Source organism: Xenopus laevis, chromosome 1L, assembly GCF_017654675.1.
Source record: "Xenopus laevis strain J_2021 chromosome 1L, Xenopus_laevis_v10.1, whole genome shotgun sequence".
Lineage (NCBI taxonomy): Eukaryota > Metazoa > Chordata > Amphibia > Anura > Pipidae > Xenopus > Xenopus laevis.
In genome coordinates, this window is record NC_054371.1 from 116,066,240 (window position 1) to 116,088,893 (window position 22,654).

Consider the following 22,654-nt stretch of genomic DNA (forward strand, 5'->3'; position numbering starts at 1 on the left):
CTGAAATGACTTCTGGGGCAATAGGTATGCACTAACTTGATTTTGGGGTGTCTAAGTGCCAGATACTTTGGTAATACTATGCACAATGGGCATCAAACTGTTCACTGGACCCTTGGCAGTCATATTTATGATGTTTTTTCGTTACCTTATACTATGTGGGAGATGCTAGAAAGTGGAAGCTCCGAGACGATTTTCCAGTATTTCATCAAAACTGTAAATTTTGGGAAAGCATTGCGCCTCAGTAGCAGAAATACATGATTACCTATTTTGGATTTGCCTGAATTTGTACATTTGTAAAAATGTATGGTTTAAGGGGGGTCAACGTATTTGTGTTTTTATCCCCAAAAATGATCTATAGAAGTCAAAAATCTCCATAAAACTATTGGCATGTTCGAGAGACACAAGGCTTTCCAAATTAGTAATTGTTGTGCATAGAATAAAAAATTATGGTATAAATCTCTATATCATGAAAAATAGCAATTTTTTTTAAATTTTCTTTGGTATTTATAACTCTAAATCTTACTCCTGAAGTAGAAATACACAAAATCTCCAGCAGATTTAGAAAGCTCAGGTTCTCCTGAAAAAAACAACAATGTATACATTTCCTAGGTAAACTAAAAATCCCCCCCAGAAAATGCCCCTCAAGGGAGAGAGCAGCAGGCCTGATGGAGCCCCTCACCCAACTCATGATTAACTTCTTTATGTTGGAAAGACCCAAGGGATGACACGTCACTAGTGCAATTGCCTCTTAAAAGTTTCAAGAGGAAGCATTTTGCCAGCCCCGGTAACCAGATGCGTTCTGCTACCTGACCCAAGGTTCTCACCTTAGCTCATGAAAGGAGCAGTCCTGCATATATAATTTATACATAACTATAATGTTACATTTTATTGGTGTTATATGCGCTATGAAGTCCAATTAGCTTGATCTAATATTTGTGCAGTGGTATGCACAAAAATAAAAATCCATGCATGGAAATACTGGTACAAAATGACCCAATGCAGCTTTTTCCATGTGTGCAATATTTTGATGTAAATTCTGGTAATTCTAGTATAACCATTTTTATAAATAGGCACACCAGGATTTCTCAATACAGAAATTATGCAAAAGGGGAACCTCACTGCAGTGTTATAAAATTAAGATCCATATTATACTAGGTTATTCCCTTTATGTAAAATTAACAATTTAGATTTATAAATAGGCCTCATAGATAAAATCTTTAGGGCAATTTTTTTTATATAGTTTGCCAGCCTATACAGCTGCAAAAAGGTTTTGTTTTTCAGATGAATTATGACCACCTACAGAGGTAAAACATTCCCATCATTTTCCAGGTGCAGGCAGCATAGTGCTTGCCACCAGCAATTTTTAAAAGAGGATAGTATTGTTTCCGCTAATTGGAGTGAGGGCTCCAGTAGCCCCGACCTCTGGTGGGGGAAATTTTTCTCCAGTAGGTGTCTCGTAATAATTTGCTACATTATTTGATACATTTCTAAGCATAATCAGAAGAATGACTGCAATAATGTATTCATTGTAGCAGTTGACTTTATTAAAGCTCAGAACTATGGACAACTAATGTATGAAATTTAGTGAGTTGGAGAACCCACCCTCCACTTACTCTAAACACAACACTTCTGCTTTAAAAAGGGAAAGAGATACACCTATGGTATGCTGCATTAAAGTAAATGGAGCTCATTTATGAATATTGGCCAATTTTGCCCCTGGGAGTAACCCATGGCAATGAATCCAAAATAAAATGGGTGTCACGTTTGGTATGTGAAACCTTGAGCAAACACCATGGTTGCAGTCATGGCTCACACTTCTGACTAGAACAGCCGGCTTTCACGTCAGTAGGAGCCCTTCGCTACTCTGATGCCTCCAGGTCTTAATGTGAGAGTACCAAGGCAAGAGTTCTGGGCAGGCAAGGGAATCAGAACATGTGACAGGAGTAACGTGGAAAGAGTTACGGGTAGCAGAAGAAACAAGCAGGGGTCAAAACCAATGTCCATGCAGTAAAAATTTAAGATCTGGAAGAATAGTTCGTAGGTCGGCTCAAGCAGCGATACAGAGGTGGTCAAGGACAGGCAACTCTCAAAAAACATAGACAAGAAGCACACACAGGAACTATCTGTAATGAACAAATGGACGAGGCATCTTTAAATATTCTAATTTCGCACCACGCGCAATTACATCAGAAGCGCACGCCAAAACCGTCAGGATGCACGCGCCAAATCCTAAGTGGCTGCGGGCGTCCCCTCCACCCCACTAGACCAGCAACATTTGCAATAGCAAGATTAAGATGTTGAAGAGAACTACAGAAAAGAACTGCTAACTGCTAGCTCATCTAAGTCCAAGAGACATGTAATGAGTAACTACTACACCCTACTACCTACTGTGTACAGTAAATGTTCTTGCAATCACCCGTATACTGACTGACAAGTTGCCTGTTTTGTGATCCAATTGTGGTCATAACATTCTCTAATAACTATTTTTGTTGTGTGCAAAATACTCCCTTTTCTTGTAGCCTGGAGACATGGTGCGAGAGGCAATGTCTACACCGCAGGCCATGCATATTTATAGTAACGTCAAATTAAAATTTTGTTGATAACTTGAATAAACTCAAGGGAAACTTTGCAGGCAGCAGTGGGGAAGGACTGGAGTGGAGATACATTTAAGTAGCCCTTTTCTGCATACTGGAATATCTGCAACATTAACAACAACACCACAAAATATATATTTTGGGATAGAATTTGAACACATTAGGTAAGTTAAAAACTGGAAATCCAAAACAGAAAGAAACCAAAATAAAAATAAAATAGAAGTGGAAATATACAATAAACGGTTATTTCTGTCTTAGCTATGTTTAATTTGTAATAAACATACATAAAAATAAAGCATTACAGGTCTTATAGCAATAGTTTTGGCACATTAACATTAAAGGGATACTGTCATGGGAAAAAAAATTTTTTCAAAATGAATCAGTTAATAGTGCTGCTCCAGCAGAATTCTGCACTGAAATCCATTTCTCAAAAGAGCAAACAGATTTTTTTATGTTCAATTTTGAAATCTGACATGATGGGGCTAGACATATTGACAATTGCCCAGCTGCCCAAGTCATGTGACTTGTGCTCTGATAAACTTCAATCACTCTTTACTGCTGTACTGCAAGTTGGAGTGATATCATCCCCTCCCTTTCCCCCCCAGCAGCCAAACAAAAGAACAATGGGAAGGTAACCAGATAGCAGCTCCCTAACACAAGATAACAGCTGCCTGGTAGATCTAAGAACAACACTTGGATCTTTCTGGCTAACGGGTTTCTGGATAACAGATCTCATACCTGAGCAGTCAAGCAGGCACCACTATAAAATGCCAAAACATGATTAGCAGTCAATCAACTTACACATCGTCTAAATGCCATAATCTGATGGAAAAGGTGCCTTCTATATACAAAATGTCTAATATGGTACAGAAGAAAGTGAACCAGTCTATTTTGCTTTTGTTATATGAGAACATCATACTTCTGTAAATACCCTTGCATTTTTTTAGAATATTTTTACAAAAACCTTAATATAATCTGTGTATGTGCTCAGGAAGCAATAGATAAATTCCTTCAGTCTCTGTTTCCTCCTCTCAGAAACCATTCTGAGAGGAGGGAACAGAGAGAACTTAGCATAGCATTTCCCATTACAAGCAGTACTTCAAGTAAGAAGAAATTCAGAAAATGCCATACTTATTTCCCCGAAACTACACACTGTTTTTCAAAATATTCCAGGAATTTTTTTTTTTTAATACACACGACCAACAAATCAAGAGGGGAGGGGGGGATTAAATGTTCTAACATACTTTCCCTATTGCTCTCAATAGCATGTCTGAGTCAGATCAATCTAACAGTGCAATTTCTGCCTAGAAAATCTGGCTTGTGGCCTAGAGTGAGAAAACAAATGACAGACTGTTAAAGGACTTCCATTTAAAGAGAAGTGTGCCAAACGTTATGTATGCATTTCTTTATAAAAGAAGAAAAAAAAACACACGTGACTTGAATTACCTGCATAATATATCTGTATATTTTATAAACTGGGGGGAACATTATTCCCTATATATTGGACTGGAAATTATATAGCACTTAAAAAAGTTTAGCCAGATTATATCACTATATATGGTCATGGAATAGCAATATGGAGTAAAATATTGCCTGTATAGTGAATAATGATCAATACTCCCTATGCAAAATATAAGGATATTATGTCATCTTAACTTATGCAGTGCTCAAGCTTACACACATTTCAAAGAAAAACGATTAATTCTGTAGATCACCACTTTTTTTTTTAAATAAATAAACCGCAATCAACTAAATAAAGTTAAACCCATGAAGAAAAAAAAAACACACAAACTAAAATAACTCCAGTTAATATATTTCATGTTTACTTAACATTTTACTTTGGGTCAATTGGCTGCAAGAGCTGTATCTATGGCTGAGGAATCAAAATTAAATCTTGAATTTAATAGGCTCACTTTCACAGAATATAGAGTTTCTTTTCTCTGCTGCTCTGTTCAATGCAGCTATTTCAAGCAAGGCATTAAATATTTATGTACTCAAGGAACGGATGAACAAAAAGCAGGATTTTGTAATAAAGGGCTTGTTTACTTTGTTGTAGTCTTTTAGTGACACATCAGATATTGCTATAACTCCCTACTTTGCTTCTTTTCTCTGCTCACTAAGTACCTGAATTACACAAATTCCTGTTCCAATACATAAACAGCTGAGAAAATGCCAATACTACTCTAAACAGACCATTTACTTTATTGGCAAGTGTTGATGGCAATTATACATCACACAATCATTGCTGCAGAGAAGCTTGCAATCTAAAGTCCCTATCAGGTATAATGTTTTAACTTCCTTTTAAGTTGCTGGAGTCTGGAAAAATGTGCATGCGCAGAATTTTAAACAAAAGAAATGCGTAGGGTCTTGGTGCGCAGTAAAAGATGTGACATCTGCCACATTTTAGAGAGAAAGCTTGATTGCCATGGCTCTCTTTGGAGGAGTGTACATATTTGAGAGGAACAGTAAATACGTGTGCATTCTTTTAAATATGCCCTAATATAAAAGACAAAGACTGGGTTTCCTTGTCCTTTAAGCTGTAGATCACAAGACAATTTCGTGAGGATCCCGCAACTTTTACGACTGCTAAATCAAAGAATCACCATGTATACTGATTAGCTAGAGCACACACACATCTGTAAAGGATTTAGCTACTTACGGCATACTAAAATTGGGTTAAATTTTAAATTATCTTGTTTCCATAATGTCTCAGTCACAGAAGTTTTTTAAGTAATTTAAGTTATTTTTACAACCTTCACTTGTATCTGATGTTGACCACAAAGAAGCATCCCCCAGAATGCAAAAGCATGTGTAGTGATGTTTGCTCAGAACTTGGAACCTCCCAAAACCCCTTGTACCATAGCAGGTTTGCCGCAGAAGTCAATCTTGTGTTTTCTACTTATCAACATCACATACCTAATCAAATACATTAAATATAATCTCCTTATTTCTAAGGAAGGCTGCCATATTAAAAAATGTATTATAATAAATAATGTATCAGCACAGCTTCTGCGTTGGAGTATCTGTTCCTATATCGAGAAGTAATGAGATATTAAAAATACCACTGACCGTGCTCAGACATGTCCCCTTCCCCTCTACAAAGATGCCAGGGTTTATAAAGCATGTTAATCATATTTTTTCCATTGTACCCCAAGTACAAACAAAAACACCCACTATCCAGATCTTAAATTTTTTTGGACTGTAAAACACGAGAGCCTGAACAAGAGAAAACTTTATTATAAGGGTCGAAGTGAATTCAAGGGAATTTTCTAAGTAAACAAAATGTGAAATTCAAAGTAATTTTTTGGATACTTCGACCATCGAATAGGATACTACAACTTCGACTTCGTTTCGAAGTAAAATAGTTTGAATATTCGACCATTCGATAATCTAAGTACTGTCTCTTTAAAAAAAAACTTCAAATTCAATACTTCACCAAATTAAACCTGCGAAGTGCTATGTTAGCCTATGGGGACCTTCTAGAGCAGTTTTCTTAGTTTTTTTAAATTGAAGAAAAATCGTTCGATAGATTGCTGAAATCCTTCGAATCGTTGATTTTACTTCGAATCGTCTATTTTACTTCAACCGCAATTGGCCAAATTCTATGAAAAAAAAACTTTGACCTCGATATTCGAAGTCAAAGTAATTGCAATTCGATGGTCACATTTCGAAGTATTTTCAACTTCGAAATTCGACCCTTGATAAATCTGCCCCTAAGTGTATTTGAAAATGAATCTGCTATTGAGAGCAGTTCCTCTTACAATTTCCTCCTGTGCTTTCATACTAGTGATGTGCTGGTCAACAAATTGTCAACCTGCACCTGACCCTAACCCGCCACTCTGCACCACACCTGATCCTAACCCATCGGGTCTGCTTCCCTTTATATATCCATGTCCAACCCTCCCCATCTCTGACGTCATGGAGGGGGCGGGCAGACGCAGGAAGGGTCGTATAATTAGTTTACAGGCGGGATGGGCAGCAGGAAGAGCTCGGCCATAATTCCTTGTGTGTGTGTCTGCCCAAACCCGTGGGTATCAGGCCAACCCGCTCAACACCAATTCATACCATTGCAACATTGTTTCACCAGTCACATGTCCTCCGGCCAAAACTCCAATTCCTACAATGCTTTGCATGTGTTAACACAGGTGAAAAAAGCTTAACAATGGCCCTTACACAGAAGTATTTCGAACTGCATTCCTGTGTAGAGTTTGAGTCAAGTGACCCCAGGAGACTATGCATATAGGAGCACACAGAAAGCAGAGAAGACTGGACATGCAAAGCTGTATCTACTAGGGATGAACCGAATCCACTATTTCGGATTTGGCGAACCCCCGAATCCGTTGCAAAAGATTCGCCCGAATACCGTTCCGAATCCTAATTTGCATATGCAAATTATGGGTGGGAAGAGGAAAACATTTTTTTACTTCCTCGTTTTGTGACAAAAAGTCACGTGACTTCCCTCCCTGTCCCTAATTTGCATATGCAAAATTAGGATTCGCCCAAATACGAATCCTGCTGAAAAAGGCCGAATCGAATCCTGGATTCGGTGTATCCCTAATCTACATTTGCTGTATTAGTGTGCTACTGTTAGAACAGTCTCAAAAAAAAAAAAAAAAAAGACTAGGGTCATCTAACTCCTCAGCAATGCCCCCCCCCCCAAAAAATACAAAAAAAACCCAAAACCCCCACCACATGGGAATGCAATCATAATTGCCCATGTATAAGGCCCTTAAAAGAAGCAGCAGGCAATGCATTATAGAAACTGGAATCTTGGGTGGAAGAGTTAGTTTCTGATACAATGCTTTTGTAGACTGGCAAGCTGAATAAACTGCTTTACAAATAAATTGCTGAGGGTGCCAATATGCTGCCAGCACTGATCCAGCTTAGCAAGTCAATTTACTGGGGGTTGGGGCTCCTAACATTGGCAAATCCAGTGAACTAAAACATGTGAGAAGCATTAGAACAGGTGGCAACTTTTAAATACCTTTAAAAAAGTAATCTAACATGAGAAACTCCTTATTCTGATCATCTGAATGGTTTCTTTAAAATGCAAAGTAGATCACTCCACCAAACATCTTTAAACTTATTTCAGGATCCTCACCAAACTACTAGTTATGGTCTAACAATGTACACCAACACTTCACTCATTACTTCTTCACATAAGGCTGCACACCACTTCTCTGGAATTAACACCCACATTCCATCAGACTCTCTCCCAAGCTCTGTCATTACACAATTTCTTAAAACACATTTTTTACTACCATCTGCTTAAGGCAATGCTCAGCATCACATGACTAACTTAGGACGTTTGACCTTGTCCATTCCCACACCATGCATTTCATATCCCCTGTCTTAACATGGCCATACACAAGCAGTTTTAAGCTGCTGATTTGAGACCTTTAAACAGATTTGGCAGCTTATCCGTCGTGTATGAGGCCCGCCAACATATATATCAGCCAGGTGTCGATCAGAAGGTTGATTTTCCCGTCTCATCTAGGATCACAATGGCTAGTTGATGCAGACCTTGCGCCAACATCTATTTCCAACTTTGTAATCCAATCGTTTGGCTCTAGGGCCAACATTCTGAATAAATTGGATATTGCCCACTTTAGGTGGACATGTCGGGGAAAAGATTCGCTCATTAGGAAACCTTGTCATACGAGCAGATGTTATAGAGTATGGTCAGGTGTAGAACGTAAGCTCAATTGAAGAGTAGTGTTTTTTGTTTTGCCAAAAGCGAGTAAAGTGTATTACATTTCAGTAGACTATAAATCCAAACTCAACAATGCACACATCATAGTTGGCATGAAAGGTCAAAAAATTGTAGGTATACTAAGCCGATCAGTGTATAATCTTCCAGGTTAGATGATCATGCTTACTCCATTATGTAGTGCCATATTAGGCAGATCTAGCCATGGATAGCAAGAGCAGAGCCATTTTCACCTCTGGTATCTAGCAATTTTGCACATCATCTTTATGTTTCATATGTAGACCAAACTTTTATACAGAGCTGCAGAATATGTTTGCATTTATAATTATGTATTAATAAATCCTTTTGTTTATATTTTTGTAAGATGTGATACAATTCAAATAAAAAACAAATCTTGTAACTTATTTTGTTATAGTTACAGAATTCATGTGACCCAGGTATTAAAAGGAAAATGCAGGCACCCTGTCAATAACACACACTGCTCTCAAAAGCGTGGAGCAACTTATTTCCCACTTCCCAGCCCAGCATTGCTCTACCAGCCTCCTATTGCCCAGTATTAGGTCATGTCTGTGACAACCAGATAGGATAACAAATTTCCAGAAATCTCAGCAAGTCTGTTCCCATAGCAACAATTTTAATATGGACCATGTTACAAATTCAATACACACATGCCATAGTCCTTAACATTTAAAGGGATACTGTCATGGGAAAAAAAGTTTTTTCCAAAATGAATCAGTTAATAGTGCTGCTCCAGCAGAATTCTGCGCTGAAATCCATTTCTCAAAAGAACAAACAGATTTTTTTATATTCTATTTTGAAATCTGACATGGGGCTAGACATATTGTCAATTTCCCAGCTGCCCCAAGTCATGTGACTTGTGCTCTGATAAACTTCAATCACTCTTTACTGCAAGTTGGAGTGATATTCCCCCCCCTCCCTTTCCCCCCCCCAGCAGCCTAACAACAGAACAATGGGAAGGTAACAGATAGCAGCTCCCTAACACAAGATAACAGCTGCCTGGTAGATCTAAGAACAACACTCAATAGTAAAAACCCATGTCTCACTGAGACACATTCAGTTACATTGAGAAGGAAAAACAGCAGCCTGCCAGAAAGCATTTCTCTCCTAAAGTGCAGGACAAGTCACATGACCAGGGCAGCCTCGGAAATTGACAAAATGTCTAGCCCCATGTTAGATTTCAAAATTGAATATAAAAAAAATCTGTTTGCTCTTTTGAGAAATGGATTTCAGTGCAGAATTCTGCTGGAGCAGCACTATTAACGGATTCATTTTGGAAAAAAAATTTTTTCCCATGACAGTATCCCTTTAAGTTAGCACCATGCACTTTTCAAATTATACCAAAGTAAAATGCCTGTTACAGTGTTGAACAGAAACAAGATAAAAAAATCTTGATGCACTGCTGTTATGGCAATAATGCAGTCTAATGAAATGTAAGGGACTGTAAGCTTTTGAACTTCAGTAGGTCAGCCAGGAACTGATGTAAATGATGAATCATCTCTGCAGATATAGGGAGCCATAAACTTTACACCAGCATTGGGCCCCTTAGTGCACCTTTATGGTGGCCACTAAAAGTGTCTCAGGTTCCCAGTGTACATCTGCAAAAGTTCCCCCTTGTTAGGGTGATCTCCTTACATTTTTGAGGAAAAACGTTAAAAACAAAATCACAATTCACAAAAAAAAAATCCATCATGGACACAAAAAAAGCTTTAAAAAAACCATGGATTTCCTGGTACTATTAATAATGATCCATAAAAAATGTCATATTAGAACTAGGGATGCACCTTCACGGAGGATTCGGCCAAATACCGAACCGAATCCAAACCCTAATTTGCATATGCAAATTAGGGGTGGGAAGGGGGAAACATTTTTAACTTCCTTGTTTTGTGACAAAAACACACGCAATTTCCCTCTTCGCCCCTAATTTGCATATGCAAATTAGGATTCGGCTGAACAGAAGGATTCTGCTGAATCCGAATCCTGCTGAAAAAGGCCGAATCCCGAACCAAATCCTGGATTCGGTGCATCCCTAATTAGAACGGTTAAGAAAGGTAGAGGATCAGTTTGGCAGATATATTGGTGGTGGTCAATTGTCCCCTGTCTTGGTAACAGTACATGTCTTCCACTCCATTTCAGAATAAGCTACTTGTCCCACGTTTAATATAGTCTGTTATCCAATAAGCCACCAGCACCAAAAACCAATGCAACCAGCAATATAAACATGACACTACTAATTGCTCTGGGAGGGAAGGATGAAATACACATTGACAAACAATTAGCAAGAAGAGCAATACTATACAGTCTAAAACAGTTTGTTCTGTAGTAAGATTAAGGGAAGTCAGTCTTGGGAATCAGTAATAATTTATAATATTCCATTCTTACTTTCACATAGCCATATACAAGATGTTGCCTAGATCATAAATATGCCTTGTATTTGCATACAAAATGCATGAAGGGTTTTTTTTTTATTCAAATTCTTAAAATGGCATCTGCTGTCTGCCTACAATCACAGAGCAAAAGCTTATTATTAACAGTTCCTTTAATTAGTTAAGCACAACCTTTGCCAAGAGCATTGTAAGTGAGGTGATCAAGGCTTTCAAACAAGGTAAGAGGTGCAATAAGGCTAAATGAACTAAAAAAAAAAAAACAACATCAAAGCCTCTAAGGAAAAGGGCCTACTTCAAATTGACACGGGTCACATCAGAAGATCTCCTGAAGGAATGATTATTTTCAAGGAATTTAGTTAGTATTTTAAACCTATTAATTGCACAAATAATATTCACAGAGGACAACATTTTTGAATCTGGGAAAACATTTACAATCAGTGAAAAGCACCCAATGAATGCATTATAAATTGGTGGTAAAAGTCTAAAATGCTGGGAATCTTAAAATCAGGTTATGTAAAACTGAGGTTTCACTATGAACTATTCTTTAGTCCTTTTTAAGGACTTTTTTTATTTGGCCAGTGCATTTGCTGTGTGATTTCTTTGTCCTCACAACCAGGCCCAGACTGGCAATATGTGGATTCTGGCAAATGGCAGAGATGCTGCCTTAAGATGCCATAGACAGTCACTATTTAGTTGGTTGGTGGGAGGACAGTTTGGACCTCTGTGTACTTGAAATACCAGGGCCAATTTTGAATCCCAGTCCAGGCCTGCTCACAACATATGCTTTATGCCTTTAAATCAACAAAGGTAAAGCTGGCCATAGATGCAAAGATAAAGTCATACGAAATGAAGGTTAGCACAAATTTTGGATTGTGTGTAGATTGTCCCGACATTACCATCACAATAGGTTGTTTACTCGATCAGACAGGTTAGAAGATTTGTTGGCTAACGATAATATCTCTGCCTGACAAAATCGTACGATTGCGGTCTGTTAATTCACAGCCAGAACATTGTCCGATTTGTTCTTTTTACTGCTTATATAATCTGAATGGTTAGTTGTAGGTCGTCTTTGGAAAGGATAAAATCTGCACATCTATGGCCAGCTTTAGAAATACAGCCTAATTAAAACACACCAAACAGAAATAGGGCTGTGAAGGCTTCAAAAAAAATCTCAGATAAATTATTAATTCCATAGTCTTGTCATCACCAAACAGAATCCCTGATTACTTAGAATCCAAATGTCACAATGCTCTTTTTGCTGCGAGGATGGACAACAAAACAGTTAAGGTTAGTTGTAGCGTGGCATTTTCCTCAAGCACTGCAGACATATCTGAGTATCTGTTACCAGGGAAATACAATTTTTATTTCATCAGAGGAAATGGTGATGCATTAGCAGAAGAGTGTGTTCTGTAAAGACTTTGATAGAACTTCACATAAGCATGACTGGACAGCATAAGGGAGTTCTTATGAAGTCCACCCTGTTGAGTCTTCCCAGGATGCCAGCAGTCTAAATCAGGGTACTGTGTTTTTTTGCAGGCTGAGAGAAGCATATCCACTCCCTTCCCCAGCTCAGTTGATCTGCACTGAAAAAGTACAGCTTCCACTTTAGTGTGGAGTGGCGATCAGTAGATTTGCCGATTCCCACTACATGTATCTGCACTAGTCCTGCAGCGGGTCAAGTAGCAGCGCATTACCCGCAAAAAAAAAGGGGGCACCCTGCGGAATGAGGGGAGGTGCGGGTATAGGTGCAGGTCTCATCTAAATTTCTTATCTTATGTAATACTGTCTTTATTTTACTCCTTTTAAAGTTTTACAAAACTTGTTTCTGGTCCGTCCACTTTTGATGATGTCACTTCCGGGTTGCAGCACCATCACTTCCCGTTTGATGGTGTTGGCAGTTTGCGGGTTGGGTAGTGGATCAGAATTCGGTAAATATGCGGGTTGCAGTTCGGGTTCTAGAAATTGGTTCCGCGCAGGACTAATCTGCACTAAAGCGGAAGCTGTATTTTACAGTGCAGATCAACTGAGCTGGGTAATGAGGCAGGGTCCATGATTTCCAAAAGAAATCCTGATTTGCATTGGAGCAGAAGTAGCAAGCATGCACAGTAGAAACCTCTTTGACAGTCTTCAGCGTCAAAGAGAGAAGGAGAGCTCAGGAAATGGGGCAGAGATTCACACTAGACCAGGAACTAGCTAAAAGAACCACTGTTGAGCTGCTTTGGATTTAGAAATTCCATGAGCTTGAATGCAGGGAGACAGATATGTTATTCTGGGGGCATACTCGCAAGCCCAGCTCAAGTATGTCCACAGCACTGCGGTTGGGGGCCCCTGAGCTACAGTATATATAATACTATATACACTGTATAGTATAATTTTTGAAATTCATGGACCCTCCTCCGGGCTAAAGAGAATAAGGACCATTTTGTTATCAAAGTACAGTTCTAAAGCCGGCATCTACAAAAATATAGTGGCGCATTAGTGGGCATGGCATGGGTAGCGTGCCCATATTGGAAGGCACCATTAATGCTGAACAATACATACAGGTATAGGACCTGTTGTCCGGGATTTTTGGAGAACTGGAGTTTTCTGGATAAGGGATCTTGCCATAATTTGGATTCCCACACCTTAAGTCTGCTAAAAATAATTTATGCATTAAGTCAATAGGATTGTTTTGCCTCCAATAAGGATAAATTATCTTAGTTGGGAGAACAAGATATTCTTTTATTAATACAGAAAAAGTAAATCTGAATTATTTTATTTATTCAGAAAGCACAGAATAACAGGAAAGTTGACGCTCATAGAAACCATTTTAAATGAAATAGTTCAAAATTCAAAAACGATTTTCTTTTTTTCTGTTATAACAAAACCTATTGTATACAAAGCTCCGAATTACGGAAAGGCCATCTCCCATAGACTTCATTTTATCTAAATGATCCAAAGTTTTAAAAAATGATTTCAATTTTCTCTGTAAAAAAAAAACCAAAAACAGTACCTTATACTTGATCCAAACTAATATATAATTAATCCTTTTTGGAAGCAAAACCAGTCTGTTGCGATTATTTAATATTTACGTGATTTTCTAGAAGACTTAACGTATGATAAGTCTCATACCTGTACTAGTCTAACTAAAGTGCATTTAAGTTCTGGAGGACTGCTAGAACAGCCAGGTGGATAAAGATGTTAGCAATAGATGCTAAGGAAAGCCTCTGGGGCCCCATCGAGCCCCATCTCTGTTTGTTGCAGAGGATAAGGGGTAGTAAGTCAGAAGTGTGGAATTTACTTTAAAGTCTGTTAAAATATAGGGCACTATTAGGGATAATAGTAGAATATCTATTGATTTGGGCATTTGTTGCACTAAATACAGAACAACGAAATTGAAAGTATTTTCATTTTACACAAAATCCCTCTTCGTTTGGAATGGAAGAACTGGGAAAGAGAGAAATGTTAAAACGGAGACATTAGGTAATTATAGAGAGAAGGGCCTATCAATAGAGTACTTCCTGGAGGGTAAGAAACATAACAAGGATGAAAACAACATTCCATTTGTAAATCACAATGAAAGAAGACAGACAGAAGAATCATTCTAGAACTCATATACAGATCAGTTAAGAGTACTTGACTAGGACAGGTCATATTACGCTATTTAAATGAGGGATGCGCCGAATCCAGGATTCGGTTTCAGGATTTGGCCGAATCAAATCCAAAAAATTCACATGACTTTTCGTCACACAAACAAGAAAGTCAAAACATTTTTAACTGTGCAACAGTTCTCTTTACCCCTTTTTTCCCTAACTGACATATGCAAATTAGGGTTTGGATTCAGTTTGGTGTCCGGCCAAATCTTTCACAAAGGATTTGGCCGAATCCTAAAATAGTAGATTCGGTGCATCCCTAGTTTAAATATTCTTTAAGAGCCATAATACAGTTTTTTTCTATAGGCTGAAGTAAATACAGTCTTTCCAAACATTTGAAAAGTAGAAATGGTGTAGGTTGATCTCCAACTTTAACAGCAGGAAGCAGAACACAATTAGCACAGTGCTTTGTGGGAGTCTTCAGAAAAGACGTTCACGGATCACTGCTAGTCAGTTAAGTCTAGTCTGAGGAAGTACTGACCCTTTCAAATTTTTTATTTTAAGAACAAATTAACGTTTGGCTGATGCTGCTGACCTAAAATCCTGACCTGTAAGCAGCAGATGAACACCAAATACGCTGTAAATAGTACAGACTGGGCTTCTAGAAAAGAACTGCATTTTGGAAAATATTTGTTTTCAAAGAAATCACTACAAGCAATAAGAAAGACTGAGGAAAGTCCTAGGGTTTCCCTCACAGCTATATAAACAGGAGTTATGGTTCATAGAAAGTTAGATTCTTAGGATTCTACCCATGCAATGAAGGAGGGCACAAAAGGGGAAAAACAGCCGAGCACAAATGGCCATTGTATAGTATTAACCAATGGAAACAAGTGCAGAAACATTGGGCTAGAGGGAAGAAAGGGGTCACGCAGTAGAAAAACGTCTGGCTCCAATCAATTTTGCAGGGAGTTTTGAGCCCTACAAATACTGTTAGGTTTGGACATAAACCATGAGAAAAGCAGGTTCCTGGGCAATAGCTTTATATCAATTTTTCATTTCATCAATTTATGACGCAGGGCACTGCAATATTATATGGGAATACACTGTTAATCTCTGCACAAGTTTTATAAATATAGTATTAATATTGGCTTTCCAAGGTGTTTTGATAAATGCTACAAGCTGCAGCTGTCAGGGTGATCAATTTTCACTGACATCAACAGAAGCGCAGAGAGTCTGCCTACATAGTCCATTATCATCTGAAAATGTGTTTGCTTCCATTTATGTAAATCAGAAGTGACTTTAACAGGTAACAGCTCCTTAGGGTAATGGCACATGACTTATAGCTTGTGGGTGGCTAGAAAATACCCTTCTGTAGGCAACTGTGCTGTTATCAGAAAGATATTGCTCAAAAAATGCATAACCGCCTGACCTGCAATTACAATGGTAGGATCAAAACAAATTCCTTTATTATGTACAGATGTTTTCCAGCATTTTGCCACCCACAAGCCAAAAATTGTGCCATTTATATAGATATAGATTTATATAGATATAAAGAAACCAGTGAGATTGTGTGTGTGTGGAAAAAAAAGCAAGGATTGGGTTAAATATGTTCTGTGCTCAAATATGTTCAGTGCTTTAGCTATGGTTGGCAAAGGATGCTGGATGTGACTTGCTGGCACTATATAAATAAATGATGAAGAATCTGGGCATATTTCAGTGTGCTTATTCATACAAAGATTTATGTACATACTGCAAACAAGCTACAAAGCCAGGTCCCTCTAGCAGCTTTCCGAACCCCACATAATGAACAGGCCGTTAGAAGGGATGTGTCAGTATCTGTTTAAGGCACACACGGAACAGATTTCAGCATGAAACACTGAACTATGAAACGGTGCTGGAATTTGTTCCGTGAGTGAGCTAATGAGAAGTGATGGGCGAATCTGACCTGCTTCACTTCGCGAAAAAACTTTTTTTTTTTTTTACACGCGCGTCAAATTTGACAATGACAAATTTTTCCACCCATCCAGGGATCTGCAACCTTGGCTCTACAGCTGTTAAGGAACTACAAGTCCCACAATGCAATGGAGTCTAAAGGCAAATGCATTGTGGGACTTGTAGTTCCTTAACAGCTGGAGAGCCAAGGTTGCAGATCCCAATTTGGGTGCCATTTTCGCTCATCACTACTAATGAGTTAATGTCCAGATATAAACAGATCTGCCTTTTCGCAACAGATGTATAAAGGATTCCAGCACAAATTAGTGCAAGGCACTCCTGATGCAAAGGTGGAAAATTTCCTGCGCAGCACCCGCCAAACACCAGGAAGCCCACCCAAGGAATACGTTTTAAGAACTCACATCAACCATTGTTATAACATCAAGTGGGACCAGGGCTGTGGGATCAGCACATACATCATTCGACATATATCCTGACTCTTCAGTTTATGGTACCTCAGACTCCTCTGTTTTTAACATACTAAAGCATACTGAAAGAAAATGACATACAAGGCATTTTATCACTGCCAAAGCTCGGCAATTTTAAAGTAATTTTGAAGATGGTGTTTGCTTTATGTCATTGTGGATTTTTATTTTATTTATTAGAGAAATTACAAACATTCCTTAAACCTAAAGTTTAAGCAAAAGACAAAAAGAAAAAAGGTTTAAAAAAATTGTATATTATGTATGTGTACTTATGTATATTGTGAGTAAGTGAAAAGTTAAAGGAACAGTAACACCAAAAACTAAAAGTGTTTTAAAGTAATGAAAATATCATGTAGTGTTGTCCTGCACTGGTAAAACTGATCTGTTTGCTTCAGAAACACTACTATAGTTTATATAAATAAGCTGCTGAGTAGCAATGGCGGAAATTGAAAAACGGCTAAATGGCACAGGATAAATAATGGATAACAGATAGCATTATGTTCTACAGAGCTTATCTGTTATCTGCTGTGTATCTTGAGCCTTTTCTCCTTTGAACAGCTGCCCCCATGGCTACACAGCAGCTTATTCATATAAACAATAGTAATGTTTCTGAAGCAAACACAGCAGTTTTACTAGTGCAGGGCAACACTGCATTATATTTTTATTTCTTTAAAACAATTTAATTTTTTGATGTTACTGGTCCTTTAAGTATGGAAGCAAGCGGTGCCAAGGGATTAAGACTCCACAGCTATGGATGGGGAAGGCTCTCCGATATAGTGAATCTGTGTGGATCGGCCTGATATCCATGAGTCGGGGAGGTTCGGGTCAACCTCAGCATTCAATTTGGGGGTTCAGGTTGAGCTCTTCTGCCTGCTCTACCCTTCTGCTTTTATAGGTGTGTGCTCGCCCCACCCCTTTTGTGAAGGCATCAGCGGGGTGGCACAGGCCTATAAATAGAGGGGAGGAGGGTGTGGGCGGGCTCAGGTCAAAAAAACTTGACCCTACTGGTGGTTATGTTACTAGAGAGGGTTGGAATTACTGTAGCCTCACAAGCTCAAAAACATGTGCACTATTAGGGGTAGATTTGTAGCATTTTTTCCCCATTCTGTGACAGACTGTGGGGGGGGAGAAAAAAAGACTGCAAATCTCCCCAAGTCCCCTAAACAGCAAAATTCAGAGTAAAAATTCAAATTCTAAGCAAAGAAGTTTTGGGGGAAATGCATACACATAGCGCTATATAAATAAATGATGATGATGATGATGATACACATCACACAGCTCCATAAGTGAGCAATTCAAGTACCAATAAAGTTTTACAATTATGTTTGGGTGACGATCCTGACCGCTATCTTTATTCCATTGCTATTAGCTGGTTTATTGATCCGAGATTTAATCTGCCACTGTATAATGCATTGCAGAGGAGGAAGTGAAGAGGAGCTGCAGACCCTATTCTCTTCCTGCTGTGCAAGCTTTTGGCACAAATTAATGGAACAATAGAAATGTCGCCACTTGTACAATATCGGTTTTGTGAACGCTTCTATCATGAGTTCCTGTTACAGAGCAGTGTACAGTCTAATTTCCATGCCTCAGCCACATACACATGGGCTAGTTTCATCAGTATTCACTATTTTTGGGAAGTGCACAAGGAAACTATAGCACTGGGAAGGAATTATACCCAGTCCGGCATTTTTAAGCCAGCGAGGTTTTCTCCAACCCCATACGTGGCTTGCTGTAATAGAATACTATTTACAGAGGCCTGCAGGCCTGCACACTATTTGCAGAAGGACACAGTCCTATTGGCATCTTCTATTATGGTGAGTACAGGCTTTAGCACAAATATTTATGCTATTTTTTCCCACCAGGCTGAAATGTAAAACAGCATGCAGATATCTCTTCCCCCCACCCAATACAAATATACCTATGTAATAATGTAAAACACCATCTGCAAGACGTTTGCTCGAACAGAACTATATATTGATAAATGTTTGCGGCTACCATCCTAGCCCAGTCTCCATAAGGAACAATAATCATATGACTAGATTAATGTCAAGAAGGGCTGGTTTTAATTTAGTCTATGAAGAAAGTCTTTGTGAAGACAAACATTTTGACAGCTACTATTACATTAATAAACAGATATGTTTTCCAGAGCACTGCAAGGTTTGCAGAGTTAGGGAAGTGATCATCAATCAACACAGTTTCAGTCCTGTAAATACCTGCTCATTTGGCAAGGACAACCAACAATTCGATTGTTTGGCCCAATTCAATGGTCAGATCATAACAAACTTCAATACAGGCTCTGTTGGGAGAGGACCATGTCAATGCACCAATGAAGTCTCCACCAGGCAACGTTTTTAAACCTACCCGATAAATAAATGTCCAAAAACTGGTTAGATATCAATAGGGTGAGTTGCTTGGAAGACCTTATACATGGTTGAATAAAGTGCAGTTTCAGTCTGAAGGGGCTAAATTGGTAACTTAGATCTGCCTGCATATAACCAGTTTAATGGATTAATGTGGTCAGACATTTCTCCCAGTGGTTAACCAAACAACATGGGTTGTTTGATAATACCAATTCAGTTAAGAATTCCTGACTCGACTAATTATCTCACTTGTGCATGTCTAGCAGTTTTCCTCAACTACCCTCCATAAGAACATAAAATAAAGCTGTAGCATCGGTCAGTGAACAACACCTATTTAAGAAAGTGCCCTAACACGGGAATGGCCTGTTGATCCTTTAGAAGAACTTTGTAAAAGAACAAGAGATAGATTGTAAACACTGCCAATCAGAGTAGGGTACACTACTTTACCAGTTTCTAAATCTGACTTTTAGGGTCCACTAGAAAACGACACATTTGAATTGTACAAGACTTCAAATGAGCTGCGTATATAAATATTTATTATTACTGACACCTGGAAATGTATGCAAGTGTGTACAAGCCCCCGTCCCCCCAAAAAAATCAATGATTATCAGTTCAACTTTTCTTTATTTTCCAGCAAACTGTGAGATGTTAATTCCTTTGCATTACTCACTTCCTTGTCAGAGAACAGTGTACTATTTTGAGACTGCAGAAGAGTATAAAATCATAACCCAAGTACTTCAATAAACCATATGTACAACACTGTATAACTTCCGGGCTATCACATTACAAAACTACAAATAACTTTTTCCATATAAGAGCATCTTGTACTTTAGCATAAGTAACCCTTTGCAACACCATCAGCTAAAATCACACTACTAAACAAAGGCAAAAAATGTGAGTCTTTCTTTGTACTGGTGCAGTTATGAGCAGGAAATCAAATACTTGATGTCCCTAAAAAAATAAATAAAATAAATAAAAAAAATCGATAAATTCCAATTCCCAGATAACATTTGGATGTCTGCAGATGCTGGTAGTTTTAATTTACCAACATTCTGAAGGCCAGGGGTTTGCCAGAAATGGCAAATGGAGCCCTACAGCAGTCTGGACAGGGGTAAAACAATAAGATAGTATTTGCTTGGGCCTCAAGAGTATAGAAGGCCTGGTAGGATTCCTGACTAATGCATTATTTCAATACATGTGAGGGAAAACTAACCTTCCTAGTAGTTTTGTGTGGCAGTGGAGAGGGGGACTTAAAGGGATTTTCCTGCAGGGCCTAGTAACTTCTCAACGCTAATGAGCCAGAGACCTCTCCTGCTGTGCCAGTTCTGCAGAAAATCTATCAAGAGTGAAGTTAGCTCCATAGTCACAAACGGTGCTTAAATAAACACAATATCAACACTAAAGACCCCACAACACATCTCAAATGCTGCTTAAAGTACAAACCCAGAGCAAATAGTTTACCTTTTAAAAAAAAAAAAAAGTAGAAACCCAAGAGGAGAAACAGTAAAAACAAACACATTGCTGGAAACTCAAAATGTAAACCCTGGAAACTTCTACATCAAGTAAACCCTACTTTTCCAGTGGGGAGGTTTATCCAACGGAAAATATCAACTTACCTGCCATAAATCTACTAACCTACATAAACTTACCTGCCATAGACTAAAGTCTGCAGCACACAGTAAATTACACCCAGTTGACCCACAAAATATACATCCAGAAGGGTCCAGACTAGGACATAACTGCAGTACATAAGACATGACATTCTGAAGAATCATCTAAATTCACTTGATGGGCCTTACAAAGCTGATAAAACCGGTGCATACAACTAGAGAGGACCACTAAAGTCTATAAGGTGTCCTAAAACTCCTCCAGTGCTCAAATAGCCAGCATTCTACTCACAATATCCCAGGGTGCACCTAAGTGCAGTATATACAGCTTTATATGGTTGTCTCACAGATCCTGCAGTGCCCAGGAACATGGAGCTGGCATAATGGGTGTAGACTGTAGAGAGAAGGATGGTATGCAGTATTATATATACACATAAGCCATGTGAACCCTCACTGTAAACAATAAGCTCAAATTCTGTGGGCAGATGACTGGTTGAGTGTGGCTTCTGAGGGTTCTGGCATACTGGTTGACGCTTGTGAAGGTTCTGGCACCCTGTTATGCCAACAAGGACCAAGCAGGGATAGTGAGCACAAGAAGTGGACTGGTATGTACTAACAGGGGCTCCCTGAAATACGGTGAAGCCCAGTCAGCTAAAATAACTGGTTTGGATAGCTGTCTGCAGTGCAGCACATAAGGCTATATAAGGTTGTCCCCTAAATCTAGCATCACCCATTGACAAAGCTGGTCGAATGGGTTCAGCGAGCCGGCTACAATGCAACTTGTTAAACTATGTATAGGGTTAGCACATTCCTTTAGAAACCTGGCACAACATGCTAGGATAATGTTGGCCAGCATGGAAAACTATACATCGGGGTTCTCTAATTTTATACAGCAATGCCCGGAAAAAAAAAATCCGAATCAATGGCTTGAAAATAACTGGGTAGGATTCGCCATGTGAGACCCCTTTAGGGCCTAGACACCCCAAACTGGGATTATGGGTCCCTCAATTCAAGCAATAATGAAACATGCTGATCATAGGTCCAGGACACATGGTAATATAAAGGATCCCCAATCCCAACACTAAGCAGTCACTGAGCTGAAAATATGAACACAGGGTAGCAGTCTATATATGGAGCCTACTGTGAACAATATGGATCAGAGGTTCAGCATGTTACACAGAATAATGGTGGCCCCCAAACTCCTGCTGCAAAGTGACATGAGTGTTTTCATGGGTCCCAGAGGCAGTTGTATGTAACAAGGGGCGCTCATGAGGTCCCAAGAAGAAGGGGTTAAGGTGGCACGTTACTGGACTCCCCCACAGAAGTGAAATGGGAACAGTAACCAAGTAAAAGCCCTTTAGGAAATTCACCCAACTCCAGATTGGTCCCACTTCTTCTTAGCTCATCTTACCCGGCTGTTCTGGTAGTTTTCGAAGGCCTTCAGTGCGCTATCGGTGAGTTTAACATGGAAGACGGACACTCTACCGCCGACGATCCCGCAGGACAGCCCATAGCTCCGTTCCTCCTGCAGAGCCGCCATCTTAACAACACCATTCCCTCCGCCGCCGCCACCACCGCTAGCCCAGCTCCCCACCTTCAGATCCCTCCCATTCATTCCATTATTCAGACATCCGCGCTATTGGCTCTCCAACGTGTCGTTGTTTGTATTTCAGCCAATAGCCTTGTAAAAACAACCTACGGACTTATGCAGTTATCGGATTGGTCAGTCCCACACGAAGCACTGTTACATTATTCAGCAGGGTAGGAGGCGCGCTGATTGGCTACCGGATGAGCTATTACCATCGCAGTAAAGACGCTTTTGGATGGGAGGGCTGTGTTATGCAGATAGCAAAAAAGTAATCAAATCTCCGCTGCTAGTCACGCCCTCTAAGGCAACATAAGCGTCTGATTGGCTGGGTCACTTACAAAAGGGCAGGCTATGACGAGAGATACATGTGAAGCCTGACAGCCGGAAGACAATCAGCTGTA

At 39.2% G+C, this 22,654-nt stretch overlaps 1 protein-coding gene across 1 annotated transcript in view; it reads right to left on the bottom strand.

Moving 5' to 3' along the window:
• ell.L (elongation factor RNA polymerase II L homeolog) overlaps positions 1-22,361 on the bottom strand; it is a 73,092-nt gene extending 50,731 nt beyond the window's left edge. The window contains exon 1 of the mRNA XM_018256197.2: positions 22,077-22,361. Within this exon, the coding sequence (XP_018111686.1) occupies positions 22,077-22,280 (204 nt within the window). The 5' untranslated portion in view covers positions 22,281-22,361. The remainder of the gene's footprint in view (positions 1-22,076) is intronic.
• Between the last annotated feature and the right edge of the window lie 293 nt (positions 22,362-22,654).